This window comes from Humulus lupulus, chromosome 8 (assembly GCF_963169125.1).
Source record: "Humulus lupulus chromosome 8, drHumLupu1.1, whole genome shotgun sequence".
Classification (NCBI taxonomy): domain Eukaryota; kingdom Viridiplantae; phylum Streptophyta; class Magnoliopsida; order Rosales; family Cannabaceae; genus Humulus; species Humulus lupulus.
In genome coordinates, this window is record NC_084800.1 from 104535790 (window position 1) to 104547501 (window position 11712).

General features: G+C 37.2%; 2 protein-coding genes and 1 non-coding gene across 3 annotated transcripts; 2 read left to right on the top strand and 1 right to left on the bottom strand.

The window, feature by feature from the left end:
• The first annotated feature begins 6502 nt into the window (after positions 1 to 6502).
• On the top strand, positions 6503 to 7732 carry LOC133795904 (uncharacterized). Its single transcript, XM_062233370.1, has one exon. It carries the CDS (start codon positions 6503 to 6505, stop codon positions 7730 to 7732), a length of 1230 nt encoding a protein of 409 aa, XP_062089354.1.
• Positions 7058 to 7164, bottom strand: LOC133799038 (small nucleolar RNA R71). The gene has a single exon (XR_009876246.1). It is a non-coding gene; the product is annotated as a small nucleolar RNA R71 (small nucleolar RNA).
• A 6-nt stretch (positions 7733 to 7738) lies between the features above and the next one.
• On the top strand, positions 7739 to 8311 carry LOC133795905 (uncharacterized). The gene has a single exon (XM_062233371.1). The coding sequence runs from the start codon at positions 7739 to 7741 to the stop codon at positions 8309 to 8311; it is 573 nt and encodes a 190-aa protein (XP_062089355.1).
• Positions 8312 to 11712: the final 3401 nt, after the last annotated feature.

Here is an 11712-nt window from a genome sequence, read left to right on the forward strand (position 1 = left end):
TGATTCACATAACCTCCAATTATGCCCTCCCGGCACACTAATCAAGGTCCTTAAGCCTTATTAGTAATTTTGGGTCGTTACAATTGACTTGTTGTTACCTATTGAACCTAACACTAGTTGAATAACTAGTGTTAAGATAGGTTACCATCAATCGTGAATCTCTTTAGGGAGTTTAAGTCCCATCCCTCGAGATGGTGCAGCCACTAAATCCCTCGTTAGTGGCTTAGTGAAAGGATCCGCCAGATTTTTACTTGTTCTCACATAGGATATTGAGATGACTCCTCTTTGAATCTATTATCTTATATATCTATGTCTTAGACTAATATGTCTAGACTTCCCATTATACACTCCACTGTATGCCCTAGCCAATGTCGCTTGGCTATCACAATGTATCGATATAGTAGATACATTCTCTTTGATTAGGGTAATCTCTATCAACAGATCCCTTAACCATTCGACCTCTTTTCCAGTAGCAGCTGGAGCTATGAACTCTGCTTCCATAGTGGAATGAGATATACATGTTTGTTTCTTAGAACACCAAGAAATTTCACCTCCACCAAGTGTAAATACCCAACCAGTTGTGGACAAGTTGTCCCCAAGATTGGATATCCAACTTGCATCTGTATATACTTCTAAAATCGAAGGAAATTTGGAGTAGTGAAGGCTTAATACTTTGGTTTTCTTGAGATAACCTAGGACTCTTCCAATTGCCTTCCAGTGATCCACACTTGGATTACTTGTAAACCTACTAAGTTTACTTACCACAAATACTATATCAGGTCTTGTACATTGGGCAGCGTACATTAGACTCCCTATAGCACTAGCGTACTCTAATTGAGCCACCGCTCTTCCTTCATTCTTCTCTAGTTTTACACTATGATCGAATGGAGTATTGGCATCTTTAACCTTGAGATGGTTAAATTTGTTCAATACTTTCTAAACATAGTGGGCTTGCCCTAACGCAAAACCCCCACTATGTTTCTTTACTTTGATACCAAGTATGGTGTCAACTTCTCCAAGATCTTTCATCTTGAAGGTTGATGATAGAAACATCTTCGTTTCTTCTAAACCCTTTCATGCTATTGCTTAGAATAAGCATGTCATCCACATATAAGCAAACAATGATCACATATCCCTTACAAGTTTTGGAATACAAACACTTGTCTCCATTGTTATGTCTAAACCCATTAGACATGATGGCTTGATCAAATTTCTCATGCCATTGCTTAGGAGCTTGTTTCAATCCATATAAGGATTTTACAATTCTACAAACTTTATGTTCATATTTTGGTAGGATAAACCCTTCGGGTTGTTCCATATAGACCTCCTCATTGAGGTCACCATTAAGGAATGTCGTTTTGACACCCATTTGATGAACATACAAGTTGTGTATAGAAGCTAAAGCGAACAAAATTCTTATAGAAGTTGTTCTTGCAACAGGCGCATAAGTATTGAAATAATCGATACCCTCTTTTTGCCTAAACCCTTTAGCTACTAATCTAGCTTTAAAGGTTTTTTTGGTATTTTCACCTAAATACCCACTTACACCCGATTGGTTTAGACCCCGGTGGGAGGTCTACCAATTCCCAAGTGTTATTGGAAAGAATGGAATCCATCTCATCATTGATGGCTTCTTTCCAAAATGCATTGTCTCTCGATTGCATAGCTTCTATATAAGTCTTAGGATCATCCTCAACGAGAAGTACAATAGGAATTTTCCTAATAACTTCCTCTCTATTTCCTTATACCATGTAGAATGAAATTCGTTGAGAATCTATCTCATCCACTACTAGACTTTTATGATTTTTAAGCCTTTGACTTCTTCTAGGTTCAGACGGTTGCTTTACATCCTTTTGAGAATTCTCCTCTTGAGAATCAACTTTGGATGTAGAAGCTTGAGAATTGTTCTCATATAAAAAATTCTCATTTAGAGATGTTGATGCTTGAGAATTGTTGTCACATAACATATTCTCAAAAAATTCAACTTCTCTAGATTCAATCATAATATTAGACTCTAAGTCTAATAGCCTATAAGCTTTACTATTGTTGGCATAACCTACAACATCACACTTTATGGCTCTTGATCCTAACTTTGTTCTATTAGGTTCGTTTTTCTTGCAATATGCAAGACACCCCCACACTTTGAAGTACCCTATGTTGGGTTTTCTTCCTTTCCATAACTCATATGGAGATATCTCATTTTTCTTCATCAATATTCGATTAAGAATGTGACAAGAGGTTAAAAGCACTTCACCCCATAAGTTGAAGTTCAACTTAGAAAACACCAACATAGAATTTATCATCTCTAGGTAAGTCCTATTTTTCCTTTCGGCAACACCATTGTGTTGTGGTGTATAAGGTGTAGTGCACTCATGAATTATACCATTTTCTTCAAAAAATGCATTGAATTCATTAGAGAAGTACTCTCCTCCTCTATCACTTCTTAGCACCTTAATCTTTTATTTAGTTGATTTTCAACTTCTAATTTATACAATTTAAAAGCATCAAAAGTTTCATCTTTATGCTTTAAAAGAAACACATAGGTATATCTACTAAAATCATCTATAAAAGTAATAAAATACCTTTTACAACCTCTAGTTAAAATACCATTTAATTCACAAAGATCACTATGGATTAAATCTAGTAAATTAGATGATCTTTCTACTCTAGGAAATGGTTTCTTAATCATTTTTGCCTTAAAACATGTTTCACATTTACCATAGTTTTTAATGTTGCATGCAATTATACCACATTTAACTACTCTTTTCATGGTTGAAAACCTATATGAGATAGTCTAAGATGCCACAAAAATAAAGAATTATACTCAACAATATAGGCGGAGCTAGCATTTTTATTAATAACATTGAAAGTTACATCATTGGTGCACAATTTAACCATACCCTCACAAGAGTACCCTTTTCCCAAAAATACATTTGATTTGGTAAGTATAAGTTTACCGGACTCAAGAACGGCTTTAATGCCGGGCTTGCCAAGAAAATCACCACTTACCATGTTTCTACTCATTTCGGGAATATAAAGTACATTCACTAATGTAACTTTCTTTCCGGAGGTGAAAAAGACTTCAATGGTACCTTTGCCAAGTACCTTGGATTTGCCCTCATTGCCCATTTGAATCTCATGGTTGCCCTTTGACTCTTCAAAGGTCTTGAACAATGATTTTTCATAGGTGACATGGATGGTGGCACATGTAACGCTAAGGGCTCAGAACTGGGATCGTGCTAGAGGGTTGTTCTCGTTTACGCTTACTTGGACTTAAGGTAAGAAAACTGCACCCAGACTGTGTTGTATGTGATTAGGGTTTTGCACGTTCATTGTGTGTTGTTATGATTAGGGTTTGGCCTGTTTGTTGTATATTAATATGATTAGGGCCTGGGCCCCAGGATTGATTATGTTAGGCTATTGTTCTAAATGCTTGTTGATAAATGCTTAAGTGCTTATAATCGTTACATGAATTCTATGATCAGGGCATGTGTCCCCTTTATGTGAAAATGTTTAGTATTGTGGGTATGGTTATTCAATGGGATTATATGATTAGCATGAATATGTGATTAATTGTCCGGATGTGCCTATCCACATCTGTTTCCTATAAGTAAGGTATGAAATCCTAGATCAAGGCTTGACTTATAAGTCAAGGACGGCAATAGCTCTCTCTGCGCTAATTGAAAGGCATTGGCCAAAACCAGCATCATATTATTACGTTGATTGATTCTAAGGTCGAAGGTGAACCACGGGGTTGGGCTAGCTCTATGGCTAGAGAGACAGAGCTAAGGGCGAGGCCCTAGATGACTCTATGGCCACGTAGCTAGGGCATAGGCCCAAGAGTTAGCTTAAAAGCCAAATGAATAGGGCGACGACCCCACGTTGATCCAATGGTCACTCGATTGAACTTACATAATATTGGTTATGAATTGAAGTTGCTAATTTTGTTGAATGGTTATTTTAAGTTATATTCTCTTTTATTGCATGTTCTGTTTTCTTGCTGAGCCTCAGCTCACGGGTGTTTTGTGGTGCAGGTAAGGGAAAGGGAAAGCTTGACCTGCCATGAGTTGGAGAGCTTCGGTGGCGGCATGTACATATGCGGCTGCTCGACCATCACGACCGAGGTTAGCTCAGAGGAACTAGGGTTACAACCCTGTTTTGCCGTTTAGACCGGTTGATGTAACCTTTGTTATATATTTATCCTTTTAAACAGTTGAGTTGTAATATTTTGGGATCCCATGTTATATAAAACTTTTGGAATAAAAGTCAATGGTTATTTGACCAAAATTTTTAACCCTAACCCTTGTCACTAACCTTAGTGACACGTTTTAAGCCAAATGACCTGATTAACAGGCCTGACACAATTTTAAGTACACAGTGTAACGGTTCTGGATTAGGAGGGCGTTACAACCAACAAATACAAAAGGATCCTCACCTTCAAGTTAAAAGGTTACCATCTTCCTTCTGCAGTCTATGGTTGCCCCATTCTTCACCAACCAATCCATACCCAGAGTCATATCAAAATCAGTCATCACCAACTCTATCAAATCAACTAACAACTCTCTGCCCTCTACTGTCACTGGCAATGATCTGACCCATCTCTTGGATACTACCAACTCCCCAATGGGTAATAAGGTTCCAAACCCCACAGCATAATAATCACATGGTCTGCTCAGTCTATGAATAATTCTACTAGCAACAAAGGAATGTGTAGCACAAAAATCAATCAAAATAGTACAAGGGCTTCCATCACTAAAAAGCTGATCTGTAACTACTGAGGGTGAAGCCTCAGCTTCTGTCTGAGTCAATGCGATTACTCGAGCAAGGGCTGAGCTGTCCGCCTTCCTGGGTTCTTCCTTTCTTGCTTTTGGGCAATATTTCTTGAAATGTCCCACTACCCCATATAATAAGAAAGTCTTTGCCCTACACTCCCCCAAATGGTGTCACTTACACCTAGGGCAGTTTGGATATGTCCTCCAGGATTCACTGCAACCCTGGCGGCCCATTGAAATACCATGTGGTCCCCTATCAGGTCCTTGAGTTGGGAAGGTATTAGGAGCCTTCCTCTTCTGATCACTGGGGCCTTCGCCCCTACTTGAACCCATAGATGGAGGTCATGTGCTTCTAAAACCTCTTCTGAATGCATTGTCGCGCCAGATCTTGTTCTCTGCGCTCTCAACTGTGAGCACCTTCTGATTAGCGAGTTTTAGACTTGTTTTAGTGTGTCTACTTAGGAAGTATTTTAGAGGTTTAGGGTTGTTTTGTTCTATTTTACGCTTGTTTTGTGTTGTTTTTGTTTATTTTCAGGTTTTGAAGGATTGGGATGATTTAGAATGAAAAAGATGCAAAAAAAGCACAAAAATTCGTAAAGCTGTCAAAAATGCCTTTTCTGAGAGAGTAGAGCGACCTCGCTACTGTAGAGCACGACCGCGCTAGGTGCTGGAAATTGAAATTCGGTAGATTTTTAAATGAAAGGCATTTTTTTCAATTCACATGGGATAATTTAGGGTTACGATTTCTGATGCGATTTTAAGAGGAGAAAAACGTGAATTAAGAGGGGAGACAGAAACAAGGGGAGAAAAGAAGAAGAAGAAGCTTGGAGCAAGCGTGGGCGATCTGTGACGATTCCCAATCTAGTTTCATTATCTTTTTCTTTAATTTTCTAGGTTATTGTTTATGTTTAGTTTGATTATAGATATGAATACTGAGATTATGAGCTAAACTCCTATTTAGGGATTTGATGGATATTGACTGAGATTATTCCATGGATTAATGCTATTTGATTGTTCCTTCTTCCTTGTTTATGTGATTTGTTCATTTTTGTGCTTAATACATGTTTGAGATTGATCACCTTAAGCATGATTCATGATCCTAATATGAAATCTGAAAAGTGAATATTAGGAATGCTCTAAATGAATAAACATAGGTTTTGATGTGAAACGAAAGTATTTGCATAACTTGTGTGACTTTTAGATTATTGCTTAATGCGAATTGTTTGTTGTTCTATCTTAGAGATGCAGTAGTTAACATGCAATTTAGTACCTTTATGATCTGAAAAGAGTTTAGGTGATTTTATAATCTGTCATCACATAGGAGGAAGAAGAATAGTTAACTAGTATTGACAATTGGGTAATCAAAGCAATTGAAATCATATTCCTAATTTCACATCCATTGTTAAACCCCTTTTTAATTGTTGTTTTGTTTTCTGCATTATCATTTTAACACCAAATTTTATTGTTGCCAAATAGAAATATAGATCCAATTTGGTTAGTACTTTGCTGCAATTCCCTTGGGTTCGACCTCACCTGTGTGAGTTACTACTTGTATGATACGTGCACTTTCGTGTAATAAAATATCGCAACAAGTTTTTGGTGCCGTTGCCGGGGAATTTTTTAGTTGATATTACGTTAATTGGATTAAATTCTAATTTGGTTTTCTTTTCACTTTTTGCTAACTTGTTTGTGTCCAATTCTTCTTGTCTCATCTCAGGCACCATTGGTTTATGCAACGTCAAGGACCAGCTGCAAGAGTGCCTGTTGATCCTGAGATAGAGAAAACTTGCCAGCAGAACAGAAGAAACAAAAGGTTGGAAAGAGTTGTACAAAGGATTGAGCAAGAGGAAGTTATGGCCAACAATGGTAATAATGGGGGTGCCGTAGAAGACCCAGCTAATGGTCAGAATCCACCCGACCGTAGCCTGAGAGACTATGTTTTGCCAAAAATGACAGGGGTCCAGTCTTTTATAAGACCACCTGCCATAGATGCAAACAATTTTGAGATAAAGCCAGCCATACTTCAGATGGTTCAATCCACAGTCCAGTTTGGGGGACTACCCACTGAAGACCCAAACATGCATCTCTCTAACTTCATGGAGCTCTGTCAGACATTTAAGATGAATGGAGTTAGTGATGATGCAATCAGTCTCAGATTATTCCCATTTTCTCTAAGGGAGAGAGCCAAGAGTTGGTTGGTATCTTTGCCACCTAACTCAATCAATACATGGAATGATCTTGCACTAAAGTTTCTCTCCAAGTTCTTCCCTCCAGCCAAGGCAGCTAAGCTAAGGGGGGAGATCAACAACTTCTACCAGCTGGATAATGAATCTCTATATGAGGCGCGGGAGAGATTTAAAGACTTGATAAGGAGGTGCCCGCATCATGGGATAGAGAGATGGATGTTAGTCCATAAATTTTATAATGGGTTGTGTGGTACCACTCGCACACACATTGATGCAGCAGCTGGTGGGGCATTTATGAGGAAGAGCGCCAATGAGGAGTATGATTTGTTAGAAGAAATGGCCATTAATAATCAACAGTGGCCAAGTGAAAGAGGTAACTCGAAGAAAGTGGCTGGTTTGCATGAGATCGATGCAATATCTAAGTTAACTGCTCAAGTTGAGGCTTTGACTAAACAGCTGCAAGGCAGTACAATGGCAACCCCCATGATGCAAGCTCAAACTATGTGTGAATTATGTGGGGGTCCTCATGCTTATGAAAAATGTCAGTACACGGATGTCAATAATATGCCATTGGAACAAGCTCAAGCCATTGGGAATTTTCCTCGTCAAAATAATAACAATCCTTATTCAAATTTCTATAACCAGGGTTGGAGGAATCTCCCCAATTTTTCTTGGAAGAATGACCAACAAGGCCAGTCTTTAGTTCAGCCGTCACATCAATCATTTCAGCAGCCACATCCTAGGTTTTACCAACCGCCCATGCAACAACAATAGAATCCTATGAGACAGCCTGATACTCAGTCTGATGTTCTTAATCAATTCATGACTGAAACGCGGTCTTCTATTAGAAATTTGGAGAACCAGATTCAGAAATTGGCTACTCTTATGGCCAACCGTGCTCAAGGTAACCTTCCTAGCACCACTGAAGTCAATCCAAAAGAAGAGTGCCAGGCTATTACATTGAGAAGTGGGAAGAAATATGAAGAGCCAAGTGTGGAGCAGTCAAATGAAGACAAGGTTCAGGATCAACAAGCACAGGGCACAGTGGAAAAGAAGCAAGGTGAAAACAAGGTTACTGAATACCTCCCAACCAAAGAAGCTACTCCACAAGTGAGCATAGATCACCACATTAAGATTCCCTACCCACAAAGGCTCCGCAAGAACAACCTTGATAAGCAATTCTCAAAGTTCCTTGAAATATTCAAGAAACTACATATCAATATCCCATTTGGGGAGGCCTTGGAGCAAATGCCAAGGTATATTAAATTCATGAAGGATATTTTGGTCAAGAAAAGGAAGTTGGAGGAATATGAGACAGTGGCACTTACTGAGGAGTGCAGTGCAATCTTGTAGAAGAAACTACCTCCCAAGCTTAAAGATCCGGGTAGTTTCAATATTCCATGTTCTATAGGGGGCTCAGTCGAAACAAAAGCTTTATGTGATTTAGGGGCAAGTGTGAATCTAATGCCTCTATCTATTTTTTGAAGGCTAAAATTGGGAGAAGCTCGCCCTACAACGATTTCCTTACAGATGGCTGATCGCTCCATTAAACATCCTCGTGGAGTGATAGAGGATGTCTTGGTGAAGGTGGGTAAATTTATTTTCCCTGCTGATTTCATAATTCTTGACATGGAGGAAGATGCAAACATTCCCATTATTTTGGGAAGACCATTCTTAGCCACAGGACGAGCTTTAATCGATGTACAAAAAGGGGAGCTAAGGTTGCGAGTCCAAAATGAGGAAATAAGTTTTAATGTCTTTGCAGCAACTGAAATTCCTACATGTTGTAGAGTTGATGTGGAAAATGATTTTCAAGAATCAATTGGTAAAAAGAAGAAGAAGACCAAAGAATGATTTCGAACAATTCATCGTTGTATGAAAAGATTATTGTGTGGCAAGTTTGAAGGTTTCGATGACATTGGGGATAATTTCAATATTCTCAACAGTAGAAGGGAATTTTCCTCGTATGACACGATGGCTCTCAAGGATGCAAGGGGTGGACTTGACCCAATTTGAAGGTGAAGAGGAAATCAGCATCCGACTATATGACGTTAACGACAACGCTCTCGGGAGGCACCCCAAGTTTTTACAGAAATTTTTGTTCAGTTTGAGACATTCTAAGTTTTGATTTTTCTTATTTATTTATCTAGTTTTTTTTATGTACTGTAAAAAAAAAAAAAAAAAACAAACAAAAATCTGGGCCATTAGCGGTGTTTAAAACACAATTTTTTTTCACTAGTCAGTTGCCCCAGTTTCCTTAGCCACCGCATTTTGGTTATCCTCCACCTGAGGGAGATAATGGTGAGGGTCCTTCGTCGTGAGATGTTTGAGTTTTCAGGTAAGTTTCTTTTTCCTTAGCTTTTCTTTAAAACATTGGGGACAGTGTTTAGATTAAGTTTGGGGGAAAGGAATTTATTGTTGTTTAAGTGTTTTTCTTTTATGTTTTGTCTTTTTTTTGTGTCTTCTGCTAGTGTGTCTTGTTTAGGGTGTTTAGAGTGTCTGATAAATCAAGTTGATGATGATTAGCTAATGATAATTATTGAATGGATCGCTTGTATAGTTGGATGAAATGAAAGCCATAAAATTGAAAAAAAAAAAGAAAAAAAAATCTGTGTGCTTGGTCGAATGTTTCTTTGAGTTGCTTGGGTCTATCTAAATATGTGAGAGCTTGATCATGATTTTTAGATAAATCTCATGCGTTTGATGATATTTATGCTTACTTAATTTTGGTTTAAGGAAAGATGGATGATTATGCTTAGAACTTGCTTGCTTTCTACTTGAGGCGAAATCATAGATAATGCATACTTAGGAAGGTGATTTAGGCGATTTTTTTTGGAACGATTGAGCCTTTCAAGCCAACCTTGATTAATTTAATCCCTAGTTGTCCATTTTGAGCCTAATGTTACATTCTTTGTTTTGACACCTATTTTGAGCTTACTTTAAACATGTTATTATATTTCCTTCCCTTGAATGATTACCGTGAGCATACAAGTGAATGATAATTGGGGGATTGGTTATGTAATATGGTGTATTGTGGAGTGTTATAAATAAAAAGATTGAGGCTTGTTTAATTTTTTTTAAAAAAAGAAGATATTGAAAGTAAACTACACTCCTTTTGAACATATAGTAAAAAAAAAAAAAAAAACAAGTTTGGGGGAGTGTAGTTTGAAAAAAAAATAATCTAAGTGTGAATTATCTCAATCTTGAAAAAAAAAGGAAATACTGGGATTGTTTGTGAACTGTAATATGGATATCAAGTGTGGTTTGTATGCATATGGTAATTTTGAGCCTAAATGACATCTCGTCTACCCATGCCTAAGCCTATCGTTTTAAGCTATAAAAGCCCTATTGATTCTTGAGCATGTGTTGTCTATATTAGTGGAGAGTAGTAAGTGATGCAAGCATATGAGATGATAAGATTTGATGGTTTGTGGTGAGTAATTTGGTAAGTTTAAATAAATTCAAATGCATGTTATTTATTAATCATGATCAGGCGAACATATATTTGTTTGGAATTGAGTGAGTTGAAGAAATATTTTGATCAAAATTCTAGATTATCATGATGGCTGGATTTTCTGAAAACTATATGAGCATGACAAACATAATTTGGAGGCTTGATTTGTCATTGTCAATTTGATTTGTCTTTGTTTAGTTGTTTTAGTTTTTTAGGTTTGTTTAGAGTTCTTTACTCGAGAGTGAGTAAAGGTTAAGTTTGGGGGAATTTGATTAGCGAGTTTTAGACTTGTTTTAGTGTGTCTACTTAGGAAGTGTTTTAGAGGTTTGGGGTTTTTTTGTTCTATTTTACGCTTGTTTTGTGTTGTTTTTGTTTATTTTCAGGTTTTGAAGGATTGAGATGATTTAAAATGAAAAAGATGCCAAAAAAGCACAAAAATTCGTAAAGCTGTCAAAAATGCCTTTTCTGAGAGAGTAGAGCGACCTCGCTACTGTAGAGCGCGACCGCGCTAGGTTGCTGGAAATTGAAATTCGGCAGATTTTTAAATGAAAGGCATTTTTTTCAATTCACATGGGATAATTTAGGGTTACGATTTCTGATGTGATTTTAAGAGGAGAAAAATGTGAATTAAGAGGGGAGACAGAAACAAGGGGAGAAAAGAAGAAGAAGAAGCTTGGAGCAAGCGTGGGCGATCTGTGACGATTCCCAATCTAGTTTCATTATCTTTTTCTTTAATTTTCTATGTTATTGTTTATGTTTGGTTTGATTATGGATATGAATACTGAGATTATGAGCTAAACTCCTATTTAGGGATTTGATGGATATTGACTGAGATTATTCCATGGATTAATGCTATTTGATTGTTCCTTCTTCCTTGTTTATGTGATTTGTTCATTTTTGTGCTTAATACATGTTTGAGATTGATCACCTTAAGCATGGTTCATGATCCTAATATGAAATTTGAAAAGTGAATATTAGGAATGCTCTAAATGAATAAACGTAGGTTTTGATGTGAAACGAAAGTATTTGCATAGCTTGTGTGACTTTTAGATTATTGCTTAATGCGAATTGTTTGTTGTGCTATCTCAGAGATGCAGTAGTTGACATGCAATTTAGTACCTTTATGATCTGAAAAGAGTTTAGGTGATTTTATAATCTGTCATCACATAGGAGGAAGAAGAATAGTTAACTAGTATTGACAATTGGGTAATCAAAGCAATTGAAATCATATTCCTACTTTAACATCCATTGTTAAACCCCTTTTTAATTGTTGTTTTGTTTTCTGCATTATCATTTTAAC